At 48.3% G+C, this 17,739-nt stretch overlaps 1 protein-coding gene across 1 annotated transcript in view; it reads left to right on the plus strand.

Annotated features, from left to right (window-relative positions):
* Edaradd (EDAR associated death domain) overlaps positions 1-11,893 on the plus strand; it is a 42,517-nt gene extending 30,624 nt beyond the window's left edge. The window contains exons 5-6 of the mRNA XM_028859727.2: positions 4,571-4,616; positions 9,905-11,893. Coding sequence (XP_028715560.1) covers positions 4,571-4,616; positions 9,905-10,287 — 429 coding nt within the window. The 3' untranslated portion in view covers positions 10,288-11,893. The remainder of the gene's footprint in view (positions 1-4,570; positions 4,617-9,904) is intronic.
* Positions 11,894-17,739: the final 5,846 nt, after the last annotated feature.

The following is a 17,739-nucleotide window of genomic DNA, read 5'->3' on the forward strand; positions in this document are numbered from 1 at the left end:
CCGCTGTATAACACACACAATGTCCTTGCCATACGGCCTGGTGTCTAGTGCTGAAGACAGACTCCAAACCCAATGCCCCAGGCACTGTGGGTGAGACTACAGGATACTGTGGGAGGACCCAGGTCACAGAACCCACATGGGGCATTTGGAGAAGGCCCCCAAGAGGAAGTGACGTGTCAGCTGAGGCCTGATGGGGGCAAGGTGGGAACCTTTCAGAGCTAGGCACATTGGAACATTCCAGAGAGACCCAGCCATGATTTCTAGCCACATCTGTGGCAGCACTACCCACCCGGAGAGATGTTTTCACTTCCGATGCTTAGGGCAGGTGATTCCTGCAACCCATGAGGGTCCCCTCCCTTCTCTCTGGCCCCGACTCTGCCTGCCATCACAGTGTAGGATTTGGGTACTGCAGGAGGCTGAGACCTCCCAGCTTGCTCTCCACTTCTCATCTCTTCTTCCAGAATCTGCTCAGCATCTCTAGTTCGAAGCAACACTTGCTTCGGTCTCTTCCAGGAACCAGTCTTTTCTGTTGCTCTCAGGTTCCAGGGGCTATTGTACGTGGACCTGACCTCTTCTTGTCCATAACCTCTTCAGAGGCTACTCTGCCTTCTGCTCACCTCCTTTGCTCATTCATCTCCTAGTGACTTCTTCACCTCTAGTTTTCTTGCTTCCCCCTCCCTCCCAGACACAGAATCTGTATCCCAGCCTCAGCCCCTGCCTTCTGTGTGTCCTGTACCTACAGCTAGTCAGGTGTTTCCCCTGCTAATTTTACACTGAATTGGACATGTCCTGCTTCCAGTGAGAGCCCGCAGTGAGCCCTGTCTATAGATAAAGTCCAGCACTTACGAGGGCGGCAGCCATTCCTGTCTTCCCGCTATCTTGCTCTTCTTCTCGCCTCTGTCAAAGACCCAGTGACGCTGAGCCATTGCCTGCTTTTCTGTGTTCTTGTCAACGGCTGTAGGCTCTAGGCAAACGCCCTGCTCTACAACTGTCCACTTTCCAGACCCTCAGCGGGACCAGTCTCAACCTTCTTTGTGTTTGGGAAATGACCTCTGATCTATTTTATCTTATTCATAGTTTTTTTTTGTGGTATTATTATTTGTGTTTTTGTTGTGTGGTTTGTCTTTCAGAGACAGGGTCTCGTGTAGCCCAGGTTGGCCTTGAACTTCTGCTCCTCCAGCGTTTACTTCTCAGGTGCCGTGATTACAAGCATGCGCCCATGCTCCTGGGTTTATGTGTGCTGGGTATGGAACCCAGAGCTTCACACATGCTAGACAAGCCCTCTGCCAACCAGGCTACATCCCCCCACCCCCCACTTCCTTGCCCTGCACCCTCTAGAACCCTCCCAAACAAGGTCTCCTGTAGCCTAGGCTGGCTTTGCACTCCTGAGCCTCCTGCCTCTGCCTCCCAAGTGCTGGGATTCTAGAGGTATGCACTACCTCACCCAATTTGTATGTGTGTGTGTTACATTCTCACTGTAGCCTAGACAGATGTCTACAATCAGCAAATCTTCCTGCCTCTGCTCCCCAAGTACTGGGATTACAGCTGGGAACCACCACTGCCAGTTTTGAGTTTTGTTTAACTTTTTTGTGATGCTGGGGATTGAACCCAGGGCCTGAACATACTAGGCAAGCATTCCCTCACTGAGCTGTATCCCCAGGCCCCCTCTGGTATTTTCAGTCTATGGAGACCTCTTCCTGGGGGACTCCATCGGTATCTCCCCGAGTGCTCGAAATCTTCGGGCTGGCCTTTTGGTCACGCCTGTGATTCTTCTCCTTCTGTACCTTACTCAGGTCAAGGGCCCAGGTCCTTGGACCTGTGGATATGAGTTCCTTCATGCAGTTCTCCACATTAACAGCTCAGTAAACAACTGTGGAATAAAGGCAGGAGCATTGTTTCAACAAGACCAAAATAAACAGATAAGGTACAAATTAAGACTTTTCTGATTTCAGTGTTGGGAATTTCACATTTAAGTGGCACAGTTATCAGGACTGGAAACAAAGGTCCTGGCTTATCTTTTGTTTCATTTTATTCTTTGAGGCAAAGTCTTGCTATGTAGCCGGTGCTAGCCTGGAACTCCCTTAGAGGTCCTCACAGTGGTGGGACTATGGGCAAGGGCCACTATACCCGGCCACCCTGGCCACTGCTCTGTTTTCAACCATTTCACAGTGATTCTGAGTCGTGCACCCTGCCCACATCCTGCGGGTGACTCTGACCAGCTGGTGTTGGCCCGTTATTCGCTAGATGATGATAAGTCAAACAGAATGAGCCAGGCAACACAGTTTTGACTTCTGGGAAACATTGTGTTTTACCAGAGACCTCTATACCACAAAATCTACAAACTTTAATATTCCTGTCTGTCTCTGCGACTTGGAGTTTCTGTTCTGTCCTTGTGGCCCACGCTTCCGATTCAGTGAGCAGAGTTGACTGTGTTGATGTAAGAGTGAGCAGGCCTGCCCAGGCCTGTGGAAACTCTGCAGATAGGAAAGGGCAGGTCTCCACCAGGCCTTCAAGGCAGTGAGTGTAGTCTTGTGGGGGTGGGGCTCTCGGGACTCCACCTTGTGACTGTGTGAGGCTGTGCTGAGACATTCAGGCCCCTTCAGGGGCTTCCTATAGTACACAGACACAGACACAGACACAGACACACACACACACACACACACACACACACACACACACACACACTGTCTTTTTCCTGTCTTCTCTCTGTCTCTCCTTTTTCATATTCACACACACACACACACACACACACACACAGAAGGGAGAAGAAAGCATTGCCGAAATCCCATGGCTCCCAAGCACGCTGGCTTTGTTGCTGTCCTGGAGAGTCAGGGAAGGCAGGAAAGCAGAAAAACCAAAGCAAGAATTGTCTCAATTCCTGGGGGAAAGTCTGGTTGGTGAGAATAGGAATGTTCCTGTGGTGGGTGGAAAGCTAGCCTTGGGATTAGTAGACATATATACACTGCAGAGAACTGGGATTGGCGAGTTCAGGGCAAGGAGAAAGGTTTTTTAAAGGATTAAGAGAAACGTAGCAAATGCTTAAAGTGTACTAAACACAATGACAGCAGGGGTTAGCGCGTTTGTTGTTCCTAAGACAGTGTGTTGTTGTAAAGGCCACTTTGGCCTTGAATTGTAATCCTTCTGCCTCTGCCTCCTGAGTGCTAGGATTACGGGTGTGTGCCACCGTGCCTGGCCAAGTTAGTGCTTCTTTACAAACCAAATTCAAACACCTGGTAATTAAAAGCCCCGTGGAGCTGTTGCGAATCCAATAGAACCTTGGTGTACATCGGAGGCCAGCGGAGGTGATGTCTGTCTGGAACGACAAAATCACAACTGCGGATCCCACTCCCGTGATGGATGGAGGGGCAACGGTGGGTGATGGGAGAGGCTGCAGTTGTTCCCAAAGGCGAAGTGGGCTGGGATTGGCCCTCCCTGGCAGCCTTCGTGGCAGCACATGTTCCTCCCTCCAAGGAGACCATAGAGAAGGCCACTGTCATCCTAAAACAGCATGACCCTGGAGGGAGAGACAGAAGCCCAGTCAGACAGGCAGGGCCTGTCTGCTCATCCGGGGCTTGCCACTGCTCTCTCACAGTGGGTTTTAGCTGCTCCACAATAAAACTTGAAAGAAATCCGCAGAGAGGCTTGAGAGATGAGAGGCTCCGTGGTTGAGTACTGGCTGCACTTGCAGAAAACTTGGGTTTAATTCCCTGTACCCACCTGGTGGCTCGTAACTATCTGTCACCCCATTTCTGTGGCATTTGATGCCCTCTTCCAGCTTTGCAGCCACCAGGCACCCATGTGGTGCACAGTCATACATGCACGCAAAATACACATAAAAATGAAATTTAAAATATACACAGACAGGTAAGGTAAAGAATTGTGGCCTGGAGGGGGTGCTAGGGAAATGGATCCTTGCTTAGGTCAAATGCCCGCTGAGCAAGCACTGAACCTGAGCTCAGATCCCTACAGCCACGTAAAAGCTGGGTGTGGTTGATACATCTGTAACCTTGACACTGACTGGGGACAGAGTAGAGAGACAGGCAGACTCTGGAGTTCACTGGCCAGCCAGTCTAGCTAGAGGTAAGAGACGCTGTTCAAAAGATAAGAAAGATGTAGAGGAGTGTGGGAGACACTAACATCAACCCCTGGCCTCCACATGCGTGTACAAACACATCACACACACACACACACACACACACACAAAAAAAAAAAAAAAAAAAAAGAGTTTGTGATAAGGATAAAATAAAACAGGAGCCATGTTTGCATGTTCCCATGGTTATATGCATGCTCCCATGGTTATATGCATGCTTCCATGGTTACATGCCTTCAGATGTTTGAAATGGGACCCTGGTCTGCTTCACCTCTGTCCAGTGTCTCCTGGAGCAGCTGCGTTCTGGGCTTGTTCCACATTCTAGGTCAGTTCTCAAAGCTCACCTCCCCTGAGGAACTACCCCTGAGCTTCAGTCAGGCCCTCCCACTTAGCTGGTAGAAATGTAACTAAGGAGGAAAACTTGACATTGTCATTTACCTGTGGCCATGACTTTAATGAGGGTGGATTTTTGTTTTTTAGGGAGAAGAAAATGACTTTGTAGACAGCACTGGAGATCCCCTTTCAGGTAAAGGATTGACTAAGGTACCGGCATTGGCGAGCACTGGGCAGACGCATGAAAGTTAGTCAGCGAATGTGTGTATCATTAACGTGTGTTATGCATGTGGCTTTATAGCTATTCGACAATCAGCAGTTAATTTTCATCCTATTGATTATAATTGTGAGTGTGCATGTGTGTATGTGTGTGTGTACCTCAGTTTTTGAGACAAACTCTCACTAGGACCTGGAGGTCTCTGATAAGGCTAAGCTTGTTGGCCAGAAATCTCCTCCCTCTGCCTTCCCAGCACTGGGACCACAGATGCATGTTACCACACCTGGCTTTATTTATTTATTTATTTATTTATTTATTTATTTATTTATTTATTTGGTTTTTTGAGACAGGGTTTCTCTGTGTAGCTTTGTGCCTTTCCTGGAACTCACTCTGTAGACCAGGGTGACCTTGAACTCACAGACATCCGCCTGGCTCTGCCTCCTGAGTGCTCGGATTAAAGGTGTGTGCCACCAACGCCTGGCTTTCTTTTGTAGTTCTGAGGCCCACATTTGGATGCCTGGGCTTGCAGAGTGAGTGCTTTACTGATTGAGCTCTCTCTCCAGGCCCAACTGTACTTTATTTTCAAACAATAGCATATGCTTGGGGGAACCAAAGCACAGAGCTTGCCCAGTGACTCTTCATCCTTGTTATATTTTCTGGGTATAGCAGAGGATATTCCTTATTCCTGTGACCCAAACACCTCTGTGGAGCCTAGTGTCAGTACATACATTTGGGACACCATCTTTCATGAACATGTCCCAATCTCTTTGAGTGCCTGAGGGGTTCACCTATTGCATGTGTCTTGATGGTGAATTCTCGGTTGCTTCCATTCTGCTTATGATCCCTTCTGAAAGGCCCGAGTTACACAGAAGAGGGCAGGGGATTGTGGGAGGGGAAAACCTATCAAAACTGTTTATAACCTTCCTGCAGATAGAGTGAATTCCCATCCTAACTTGGCACAGCCAACTACATAGCAAGGTGTGTCTTCATCCAAGTCTCCTCCCACCACCCAAATGCAGTACTAGGGATGGAACCCAGGGCCTTTGCATGTTACACGAGTGCTCTGTCGCTGGGCTACATCCCTAGTCCTCCTGAAAATGTTTAGAGGGGCTTTTCTCTAATCTGGCCCTCTTTTGTCTATGAAGGGTAGATTGGCAAGTTTAGTATTTGGGCCACCATCAGGACCCTGCCCAGTTCTTGTGCTGACAGCCACTGACCTGAGGCTACTCCTTGAGACCATGGTTTCCATCACAGCTGTGCATCTGAAGTCTCGGAGGGAGCTGTGAAAACTCCCATGTCCTGCTACCACTCCGCACTAATTAAAATCAGACTTTGGTGGCTGGCCCAGATGCGAGGAGGATTTCCCTCAGGGGTTCGAGGGGATCAGTGGGCTCCACCTCAAATGAAGTTGAGGAACAATTGCTTCTCAAGAGCCATTGTCCCACACCCACAGCTGTCCCCTGGGCCATGCTAACTGTGTGTTAGAAGTAGGCTTTAATGGATGACGTCTTTAATCCTTGAAGCTACTTTTGAGACCAATGTCATTCATTACCTGTGTTCACAGAGTGAGACAAGAGCTTAGCACACACCTGTGCAACAGGCAATCTGCCTGGCCACAGGGGGCCTTCTCCCTAGTAACGCTCACTCACTTTTCTTTTTCTTTCTGGGTCTCTGTGATGCAAGCTGGTCTGGAGCTAGCTGTGTGGCTGAGAACGCCATACCTATCCCTGGTCCACCTATCTCTACCTCCTGAGTGCTGGGGCTGACAGGCGTGCACCAGTTTATGCGATGCCAGGAACTGAATCCAGGCCTCAAGCATGATGCACAAGCTCAATACCCACGGGGCTCTACCCTCTGAGCTACACCTCCATGCCCTCATTTAGAAGTGACAAATAGGCCGGGCGGTGGTGGCGCACGCCTTTAATCCCAGCACTCGGGAGGCAGAGCCAGGCGGATCTCTGTGAGTTCGAGGCCAGCCTGGGCTACCAAGTGTGCTCCAGGAAAGGCGCAAAGCTATGCAGAGAAACCCTGTCTTGAAAAAAAAAAAAAAAATATTATGGGCTGGAGAGATAGCTCAGAGGTTAAGAGCACTGACTGCTCTTCCAGAGGTCCTGAGTTCAATTCCCAGCACCCACATGGTGGCTCACAACCATCTGTAATGAGATCCGGTGCCCTCTTCTGTGTACATAATAAATAAATAAATCTTTAAAAAAAGAAGTGACAAATAGGATAAGAGTTATTAAAGCATCTAAGGGAATTTTTGTGGAGGACTGAATATTTTTTCAATCATCTCCTCTCTTTCCAAATCTAGAATTGACCCACAATTTTTTTTTTTTTTTTTTAGTTTTTTTACTGTTTTCTCACAACCTGTTCTTCCTGGCTTCCTCCTTCCTCCCTGAATCCTCCTGCCGCGTCTGAAATGCAGCTGAAAGTAACACATGCTTAGACCTCCTTCCCGGGGAAGCAGAATCCTCGTTTATGCACCAATTTGGCAAATACATACTTAATTTCTTTTTTAAATATTATTTAGTTTTTATCTTTAATTATGTGTATGTGTGTGGCAGTGGGTGGGGCTATGTGCATGTGAATGCAAGCGCCCGCGGAGACAGAAAAGGGTATGAGCGTCCCGGGAGCTAGAGTTCCAGGGGGTTGTGAATACTCTTAACTGCTGAGCCATGTTGCCAGCCCCTAGTTTTTTAATTTCCAGAGAGAACGTGTCATTGGAGGAAGGGCTAGTTCCTTGTCATTACAGTAACTGTCATTCATCCAGTGCCTACTGTGTACCAGGGCTAACCTGTCACTTGATAGGTATCAGGTCATGATCAATGATCTAGTCCTCCCCCATACCTGATGATTTCTTGGTTCTCAAGTTTCTCTCTTCCTTCCTCAAGACATCTCAAAGTTTGTCCTTCCAGGTAGAATATCACATGAGATGTGAGAAGTAGTTAAGGTATGGGGCGGGGTGTGTGTGTGTGTGTGTGTGTGTGTGTGTGTGTGTGTGTGTGTGTGTGTGTAAATATGTTTCATAGAAAATAACCCTGCTACCTAAGTTTATCATTTTCTTTTCAGTTTCTTAGACAGGGTCTTTCTATGTAGTCCTAACTGTCCTGGAACTCACTCGGTAGACCAAGATGGCCTGGAACTCACAGAGATCCTCCTGCCTCTGCCTCCCAGGTGCTGGGATTAAAGGTGTGTGCCACCAGGCCTGCCATAGCTTGTGATTTTAACAGGCAGTTTGAAATCTTCTCATACATCAATGCATACAGATTCCAGTGTTGCGTTCCCACCTTATTCACTGAGTCGGGGTGATCTGTCCAGGCAGCTTGCTCTGTGGATCCTGTCTCTACCTTCTGTGGCTAGAATAGCAGTTGGGCTATCACATTCACACAGCATTTACAGAGGGTTTGGGTGGAGGGTCTGAACTTAAGTCCTCGTACTTGTTTGGCAAATGCTTTAGCCGCGGAGCCATCCCCCTGGGCCTCTATTTTATTTATATTTAAGACAGAGTCATGCTATGTAGCCCTGGCTGACCTGGTACGTAGGCTAACATGGTGAATACTTTATCAGCTGAGACATCTCCCCACCCCACCTCTGTTCAAATGTCTTACTTTCCCACAGTCACTGCTCAGTGACATCATGTGTAGTAATGTGTCATCTTACAGCAAAGGTCACATCCCCACAACTTTCCAAGTCTGTGATCTTTCAGCCCAAATTCAGACTCTGGAGATGGCGTGGTGTAGTCGACGCTGCTCAGTGGTCATGTCCACAGAGTGGCCCCACCAAGGGCTTTAATGAGTGACTTCCTGAGACCTCTCCCCCACTCACTTCACCTCCCACTCATGTTTTTAACCTCCTGGTAAGAAAGGATGCTGAGAGGACTGAAGCGGGGAAGGCCATCCTTCTGGGGTGGGAACCAGTTTTTGGGTGAGGCCCAGGCTAGAACCTGGTGTGCTCCTCAGCCAGCCTCCAGCTCCCTGCACACCCCCAGGCTGCTGGCCACACTTCAGACAGAGCCTCTGTGAGTGAAGAAACAGATAAAGCAGAGGAATGATAAGGAGGCTGTAAATTCCGAAAGTAAGCTTTCTGTCACTAGCCATGACAGATGTGCTTTTTGTTTTCAGATGTGTGCATGGAGCAGGCAGACCAGTTTTCTTTCTTTTCAAGAACTTTCGAGCGGTTGTGCAATCACCATAACATCTTCACATGCTAGGTTTGATGTTAAAAGCTGTCAGGGAAGCCAGTAAAATGGCTTAGTAGAGAAAGGTGCTTGCTGTCAAGCCTAGCAACCCGAGTTCAATCCCCGGGCCCCACAGGATGGAAGAGAAAACTAAGTCCTGCAGTTTATTCTCTGACCTTCACAGGAAGTGGCACACAAGCACCTTTGCACACACAGGACAATAACAATAATTTTAAAAGAAACTGTCAGGAGCAGAGGGGTGTGCTCAAGCATGAGTTGGTCCTGGAACCCTCAACCTGGTCAATGGCCCTCCAAATGCATGCTGGAACAGGGGAAAGCATGGATGGAAAGGGAGGTTGGCTTTATCAACTCTTGCTGCTGCTACGAGCTGAGCAGCCGTTCTTCTCCTGTAAAGAGTAACACTGTAGGGGCTTCCAAGATGTCCCAGTCAGTAAAGCGCTTGCTTGCCTTGCAGAATGAGCTCTATTGCCAGCAGCCATGTGGTCATGGTGCATATGTCTGACTCCAGTGCTAAGGAGGAAGAGATAGATGCCTGGGGGGTTGCCGGCCAGCCTACCCTACTTAATAAGCTCCAGGCCAGAGCTTAAAGATACTGTCTTTAAAGAAAAATAGACTCAGTGGTGGGTAAAGTTCTTGCTGTGTACCTATCTAAAAGTAAAAGCCAGTGCCTCAGAGGCAGTGCACATCGTTAACCTGAACCGTGGGTCCAGATTCAGGTAGATCTCTGAGGCTTCCTGACCAGCCAGTCTAGCCTAATCTGTGGGTTCCAGGCCAGTGAGAGATCCTGCACTAAAGGGGGCAGGGGTGGCACCCAAGGATTGACACCCAAAGTTGTCCTCTGGTCTCCACACACATACTGTACATCTGTGCACACTTGCACACACACATAAGAATAACATGATGTGAGCAGTAAGAAGTGGCTGTACTGGACCATTTGAAGGAAGGCTGTGTGTGTGTGTGAGAGAGGCACTTAGATGATGTCACCAATATGGTAGGAAAATAAAGGGGACATTGCTTGTGGAAGTCAGGCCCCTGGCTAACCTGTATCCTCTCTGTCACCCTGCAGGTGTCAGTAAAAACCAGCCATGTAAGGAAGGCTGCTCTTGCTCCTCCTGTTCACCCCGGGTCCCCACCATCAGTGACTTACTCAATGATCAGGACTTGCTAGATGTGATCAGGATAAAGCTAGACCCGTGTCACCCGACCGTGAAGAACTGGAGGAATTTTGCCAGCAAATGGGGCATGCCCTATGACGAACTGTGCTTCCTGGAACAGAGGCCTCAGAGCCCCACACTGGCCTTCTTATTCCGAAACAGTCAGAGGACTGTGGTCCAACTGATGGAGCTCTGCCGACTTTACCACAGGGTTGACGTGGAGAAGATCCTGCGCAGGTGGGTGGATGAGGAGTGGCCGCACCGGGGACACTCGGACAGTTCCATGCACTTCTAGAATCCCCTTCTGGCATTGGCCTTTCTGCCTGCGGGACCAGCACTCGTCACAGGGGGAGATGTGCCTGCTCTTGAGATTTTCAGATGAGGATGTGGAATGGGCAATGGCTGTCCCTGAAGCTGGTGGCTTGTGGAAGGATGGGTTCTGTTTCGGTGGCAGGTATTTGTTTCTTTTTGCACATCTGTTTTTATTTAATATTTGAACCTGGAATTGGGAAAGAATATTTTGTAGGTCGTATCTAGAGCCAAGGCCTATGGGTGGGACAGAACCGTGCCAGCATGAAAAGAAAATGACCCTCTCCTTAGGTACTGCTAAAGATTGTAGCGGGATCCCAAATTGTTGATGTCTCTGGACATGACCATGTCATCCTATGCAGAACCCTTGCATTCCCAGCCTCGCAGAAGATGGCATGGAGAAGTCACCCTGGCCTGTTCACTGTTATTGTTTCTGTCGCAAAAGGTTTAGAAGATCAAGAGGATACTGTATGATGTGGCCTGGATTCAAGGGCCATTTTTTTATTCAAACGCTTTTGTAATCTATGGGCTACTAGTACTGTCCCTGGGTTTAGTATTTTTAAAAGAAATACAAACTTTCTGGTTTGAAGAACAGCAGAATGGGTTGGTGTCATGGGAATGGCACTGACCAAGAATAGTACTTAATATTCCCTCTTGGGGGCTGGGGAGATGCTCAGTGGCTAAAGTGCTCTCTGCACAAGCGTGAGGACCAGGGTTCATGAGGACCAGGGTTCAGGTCCCCAGAACCCATGGAATGAGGGGATGTGTGGCACCTGTGATTTCAGTGCTCAGAAGGGAGAGACAGATGTCCTCAGATGGAGCAAGCTGCCTAGCTAGGGCTAGTCAAAGGGGTAAGCTCTGGGATCAACTGAGAGACTCCTTTTCAATGCACAATGTAGAGATCAATTGAAGAAAAATGTCAACATCAGCTTTGGGACTCTGTATGCACACATGCACATGTGCATCTACATACACATGCAACAACACACCAATCACACACGTGCATGTGCATCTGCATATACATGCAACAACAACAACAACACACACACAAATCTTTCTAAATTCCATTTGGGGAGCCTGAGGACATGGGTCAATGAGTAAAGCGCTTGGCTTATCAGTACGAGGACCTGAGTTCAGTCACCAGCACCCCCGTAAAAGCCAGACATAGCAGCATGTGCCTGTAACCCCAGCACTAGAGAATCAGATCCAGGAACTCACTGGACAGCCAACATAGCCAAATTGGGAAAGCCACTGTCTCAAAAAGGAAGGTCAATGTGAAGAGTGATTGAGGAAGATACCTAAGGTCAACCTCTGACCTGTGTGCGCATGCGTGCACGCACGCCTGTTTGTTATCCAAGCCTCTTTTTTTGGTGCTAGGGGTGGAACTGAGGACCTTGAACATGTTCAGCCTGCGCTCTACCACTGAACTACACCTGCACTCCTGTTATTCCTGGAATTTCTAAAATTTTTTTATTCTTCACTCATACACTACACCCCAATTGCAGTTTCCCCTACCTCCGCTCCTCCCAGTTCCCCTCCACACATATCTCCTCTCCCCCAGATCCACTCCTCCTCCACTTCCCTTCAGAAAGAGCAGGCCTCCCAGGGATATCAACCAAATACGGCATAACGAGATACAATAAGACTAGGCACAACCCCTCATAACCAAGGCTGGTTTTTATTTTTATGTGAGCTCACCAAAATCCCAGTGCTGGAAAAGTCGAGACAAGCTGATCCCTGGGACTCCCCTGCCAACCAGCCTAGCTTATGTGGTGAACTACAAGCTGGTGAGAAATCCTGTTACAAAATACAAGGTAAACAGTGTCCCAGGAGCAACATCAGAGGTTGTTCTCTGGCTTCTACACGCACACATACACACAATCTCACAGACCCATACACATACACTCTAATTAAAATAAACAAAAAGGAAGGATAACATTGACTACATAGGACAGAGATACTAAGATGAACTTAAAAGAAGGTGATTTTCTAAGCCACCATTTTTTTCCCTCATAGCAATTACGTTTTTCCTTAGGTTGTTGGTAAGTAAAGTCAGCTTCTCACCCAGTGTGACCTCTAAGCAGCCCATGAGGCTTGTCCATCACTTCTGCTTCACTAGTAATCACATTCTACACCTTCCCTACTCAGATTTATCACAGTTATGGCCACCTTATTGCCTGATGTATTTAAAGTGACGGCTAATGATCAAATGTGGACGTTGTGTTTTTCAGATTTATTTTATTTGTATGAATGTTTTGCTTGCATATTTGTCCATGCACAGGCATGCATGGTGCATGCAGAGGTCAGAAGAGGGTACCCTAGGTACCCTAGACCTGGAATTACAGCTTTTCAGCCTCCATGTGGGTCTGGGAACTCGACTTCTGCAAGAGCCACTTTTAACTGCTGAGCCCATCTCCCCAAACCCTAACTGCAGATGTTTTAAGAAACAGCCTCTCGGGAAAATCAGATGTTATGTGCATCGTGGGCAGAACTTGCTAGGGGATGCTCTGTCATTCCACAGATGTGATTGGTTGCCTAGCTTTCTCATTAAGCTGTCCATGATGTGCTCTGACTAGTCTCGCAGAATCTCCTAGCCAAAGCTACTCTCAAACTCGCTGCGGAGCAGAGGATGACCTCGCATTTCTGGTTTGCCTGCCTCTGTCTTTCAAGTGCTGGGCCACCACATCTGGTTTTGCTCTCGTTTCTTAGAGCAGAAGCAACCGTAGGGAATGAGAGGGGCTTTGGAAATCACTTCGCAGGAAATGTAACTCGACAGGTGAGGCTCAGAGGTAGAGGATGCTGGAACATTAGGAGATGTCAGCCCTAGTTTCCCGGTGTATCCTAGAACCCCCAAAGGATGAAAGGAGTAGCTCCCAGGCTGACATATGTCTTGTTGACACTGTCTAGCCAGATGTTCCCAGAAAGCCCCTTCCTTCCCATCTCCACCAAGCAGACTTGTCACTTTGGCCCAATTTGTGACCATCCCAGAGGCATTGGTGGAGGGGGAACCCCCATTCTGTTCCATTTCGTCAGCCTGCTCCCCCGTCCGTACCCCTCCTCCGAGCCTGCCTTTCCCACACACAGAGAAAAGAAGGGAGAGGAGGAACTCCGGGGGGGACAAGCGGGGCTGCGGCAGAAGGCCAGGGAGGAAGGGCATGAGCTAGCTTCCGTCTCTCTGTCCATGTCCTCAGCTCAGTAGAACCCCTGCTCCACCTAGAGCCTCGGGCCAATCTCTACGACTCGGAACACAGCAGCTGAAATGATGGCTTCCAACTCCCTCCCATGGGCCACAGTGGCAAAAATGATTAAAACGTAAAAATCTTCCTAATGGTGCTGATTTTTTTAAACCAAAAACTGAGATGAAAAATCCTGCCCACAAAAATCCCCACAAGTTGATTCATGATGATCAGAGTTCCAGATAGCCCAGATTCTCCTCAAACTTCATATGTAACTGAGGCTGGCCTTGAACTTATGATCCTCCTGAATTCACCTCCTGAGTGTTAGGGTTGTGGGTATGTGTCACCATGGCCAGCCAAACTTGAGTCCCCACCACAAACTCCGAGAGTGAGTATTTTTCATGACCGGCCTGGGACAGCCGATCCTCTGGACCATCATTTCACAGGAAGTGTCCCCAGCACTTCAGCCCCCATGGACTTGTCAGGCTGCATCTCTAGAACAGAACTGTGCTTGCAAGTGTTCGCTGACCTTGCCTTTCTACAGTTGGATCAAAGCTGTCAGGTAGGGCTGGAGGGATGGTTCAGCAGTTAGGAGTTCTTTGCTGCTCTTCCAGAGGACCTGGGTTCAATTCCCAGCACCCACATGGGGTGGCTCACAGCTGCCTGAGACACCAGCTCCTGGGGAATCTGACACCCTCTTTTAGCCTCCAAGGGCACCCACACACATGGCATACACACACACACACACACACACACACACACACACACACACACACACACACAGTAAATCTCTAAGAGACAATGTCAACCTATGGCTGGGAATGTAGCTCTGTTGGGAGAGTGCTTACCTCGCTTGCCCAAGGCCCCGGGTTTGATCTTCAGCACTGCATAAACTGGTGTGTGGTGCTGCATGCCTGCAATTCCAACTCCTGGAAGTGGAAGCAGAGGATCAGAAGTTCAAAGTCATCCTCAGCTACAAAATGAGTTCGGGGCCAGCCTTGACTATATGAGACCCTGCTTCATAAATAAAACAAACTGTCATGCAAGTCACGTGTGGTGGGGTTCATGACTGTCACCCCAGCATTTATCTTGTGAGAATTTTTAATTATTAGGAGCATGGTATCAGCAAAGAGAAATTTACTGAATGGTTTCTTCAAGTTCATTCTGACTCTAAATGTAAAATGACTTTGATCTGTGTTGCATAAAGAAAGCCAGGAAGTATTCTCAGCTTATTTAAAGTTAACTTATGGCCAAAGAGTTCTACAGAAGCATAAATACCCACAGAGGTACTTCACAGAGGTGAGAGCAGGACGGAAGGGGGTCATTTTATGACCGACCGATTAAATGATTATTGAAAGCTTAGTTGTCACTTTTTAAATTTTTTTTTTGTTATTTTTGGTTACGTGTCTGGGTGTATGTACACATGAGTATAGGGGTTCATGGAGACCAGAGGTGTCAGATCCCCTGGAGCTGGACTTACAGGTGCTTGTGAGTTGCCAGACGTGGGTGTTGGGAACTGAAGTGAAGTCCTCTAACGAGCAGTAGGAGCTCTTAACTGATGACCCATTTCTCTATCCCATCATCATTAACCCAGAAGAGCTTTCCATCCTGGGAACCTGTGTTAAGGTGAACTCGATAGAAGCTGCATGGGATAAGGTTGTTTTCCTATTATAATGTTGAAATCCCCTTAGCTATGTTTCCAAAAATATGTTTCTTTAAGCAAAATTTCTGCCTGTAATGGTCTGCGATGAGGCCATATATGATGTACATTTGATGTGGTTGCAATAGTGAAGAGTCAAATGAAAGGGAAGGACTCAGAGCCACATGGACAGCCGTACACCCCGGGACAGATTACACACTTCTGGGGACTCACACCTGTGGAGGCAGACAAAAACAGGGCATGCAATATTAGCATGGTGGGGTCTTAACTAGTTCGGGCCTGCAGATGTGCTGGGATGTCCCACTTGTGCCTCTAAAAGACCCTGTACAGCCACCTACTTCTGTAGCCCTGAATAGTAAAACTCAGTGACACAGGAAATCTGGCCAAAGACCTTGTGGTTCATCCTGAACAGTAGTTTTTTAATGGAGTGCTGCCCCCTGCTGGAGGACACACTCTAAATCAGTTTCCATTTCGAGTCTGGCTTGGTTAGGCACCTTCCCAGCAGCCCTACTAAGACAGAAAGAGAAAGGGTATGATTACTCTGTGACTTGGCACACATAGACACTCCAGGGGTGACATGGCTGAGCTGGAGGCTCCTGAATCCAGGACGTGCCCAGCACAGTGGCTGCAGGAGAGTCCCGTGGCCTGGTAGTCACTATCGGCACTTTGGTGGACTGGTCTCCACAGGGACTGAAGGTACAGCTGTGTCTGTTAGCTCCCTTTCTCTCCCAGTTTAGCCCGAGGATGCCACGATGCGGTGGTCTTCCGCTCACCTACCTTCAACCATCTACATTACAAAAAGACGTGCTTCTAAAGACAGGATTAATAACAAGGCAGAACAGACTTTTCTCTTCCATCCTCTCCTTTTTAGGAGATTAAACAGATCTCATTTGGTCTTGAGCAAAGAATTTCTTTTCTTTATTTTTTTTTAATCAATCATGTTGTTCCTGCTTTAAAAGTTTCCTCCCATGAGGCTATAATGCTGTTGTCTGTGCCACGTGTTCAGCGCCGCTCACACATGCGTATCACAAATCACCTTCCCCCACTGGCCAATGGTATTCCGCCTCTGAGCTGGCAGCAGACATCTGCTTCATGTTCTCATGTGTACACGCAGAAACAACAATGCTGTGGATCTAGCAATGCCAAACCACTCTCTACTCTGGGTGCTACAAAACCAAAGACTGAGGCAGTGCTCACAACAAAAGGCACACACCTTCAGAGGGCACACACCTCTGCCCAGGGTGGTGACTGAGAAACATTTGCTATCCCATTGCTGCCTGGGACTCAGACCCCACCCTGGGACTCCTGGGTACAAGGAAGGGTGAGTCTTGTCTTTATTGTATTTAGAGAGAATCAAAGCCAAGATGCTGGGCCAGGTGCCGGGGCTACTGAAGTCTCAGCACTGGTGGATGGAGCTCCTGTGGGTAACCAAGACCTAGACTTGAAGGACCCTGGTGGAGCAAGGCCTGCTGTCTTCCTTCCTGTGGCTCTGGAGGGGGGTGTCTCTGGGAATTCTGTCTGGCAGGGGATCCCCAGGTGACCAGGTGATCTGAAGGGACTAAAGTAGTCAGTGATGCAGCTGGAAATGAAATGATAAAATCAGTCAGCTCTCTTGGGGATATAAGGAGGAAGCACCTCAATACTTCCTGGGTGCTCCGTGCTCTTCCACTCTGTGTGACAGTCCAGTGACCACTGTCTTCTGCAGCACCCACTGGGGAGCTTATACAAGACATTTCAGTCTGAGGAGGTCAACCTTCTGAGATCCCTGTGTCCCTGGATACCATCTGTTTACCTTGGTACTAGCCTTTTGACTCTGTCTAGATTTTCATCTTCTGTATGATTCTGTTTTTCTTATGAATAAGGAAAGATTTTTTATAACTGTAATAATGGGTGCTACAAAATTAAAGACTGGTGTCAACTGCTGTTCCAATGGATGCCTCTTTTTTTTTAAATATGTATGTTTCTGGGAAGGAGGTGTTTTGCATGTGTGTGTTTGCATGTAGAGAGAGGCTGGAGGACAACCTTGGGTGTCAGCCTCACGAATGCACATCATTCACCTCCTTTGAGACAGGGTCTCTTCTTGGCCTGGAACTCACAAATTAGGCCAGGTTAGCTGGCCAGTGAATCCAAGAGATCTTCCTGTCTCTGCCCTGCCAGTGTGAGAATAACAAGTGTATGCCACAATACCCAGCATTTCTACTCGGGTGATGGGGATCAAACTCAGGTCCTCGTGGTCAAACAAGGAGCACTTTATTGAATGAGCCATCCCTTAAGACCTACTTTGTGCAGATTCCAGTGTCGGCTCATGTCTTGTTAGCCCCATCATCCATTACTTGAACACCCAGTGCTTTTCTGAAATGTGTCCCGGATGCTGGAGATGCTAAGATAAACAACATAGCCCTTCACTCCAGGAGCTGTAGACAGACTCTCTGCAGGTAAGGACTGACAGGACTGAGGGATGTGGGCAAAGGTGGTCCAGGTGCACAGAGCAGGAGGAAGGATGAGCAGTTAGCCTTCCAGGAGGGTCTCCAGCATACTGTGTCTGTATGTGAAGGGTTGTTTCACTATTACTGTCTGCCTCTTCTGCCCCAGTCTGTCCTCT

This window comes from Peromyscus leucopus, chromosome 5 (assembly GCF_004664715.2).
Source record: "Peromyscus leucopus breed LL Stock chromosome 5, UCI_PerLeu_2.1, whole genome shotgun sequence".
NCBI lineage: Eukaryota > Metazoa > Chordata > Mammalia > Rodentia > Cricetidae > Peromyscus > Peromyscus leucopus.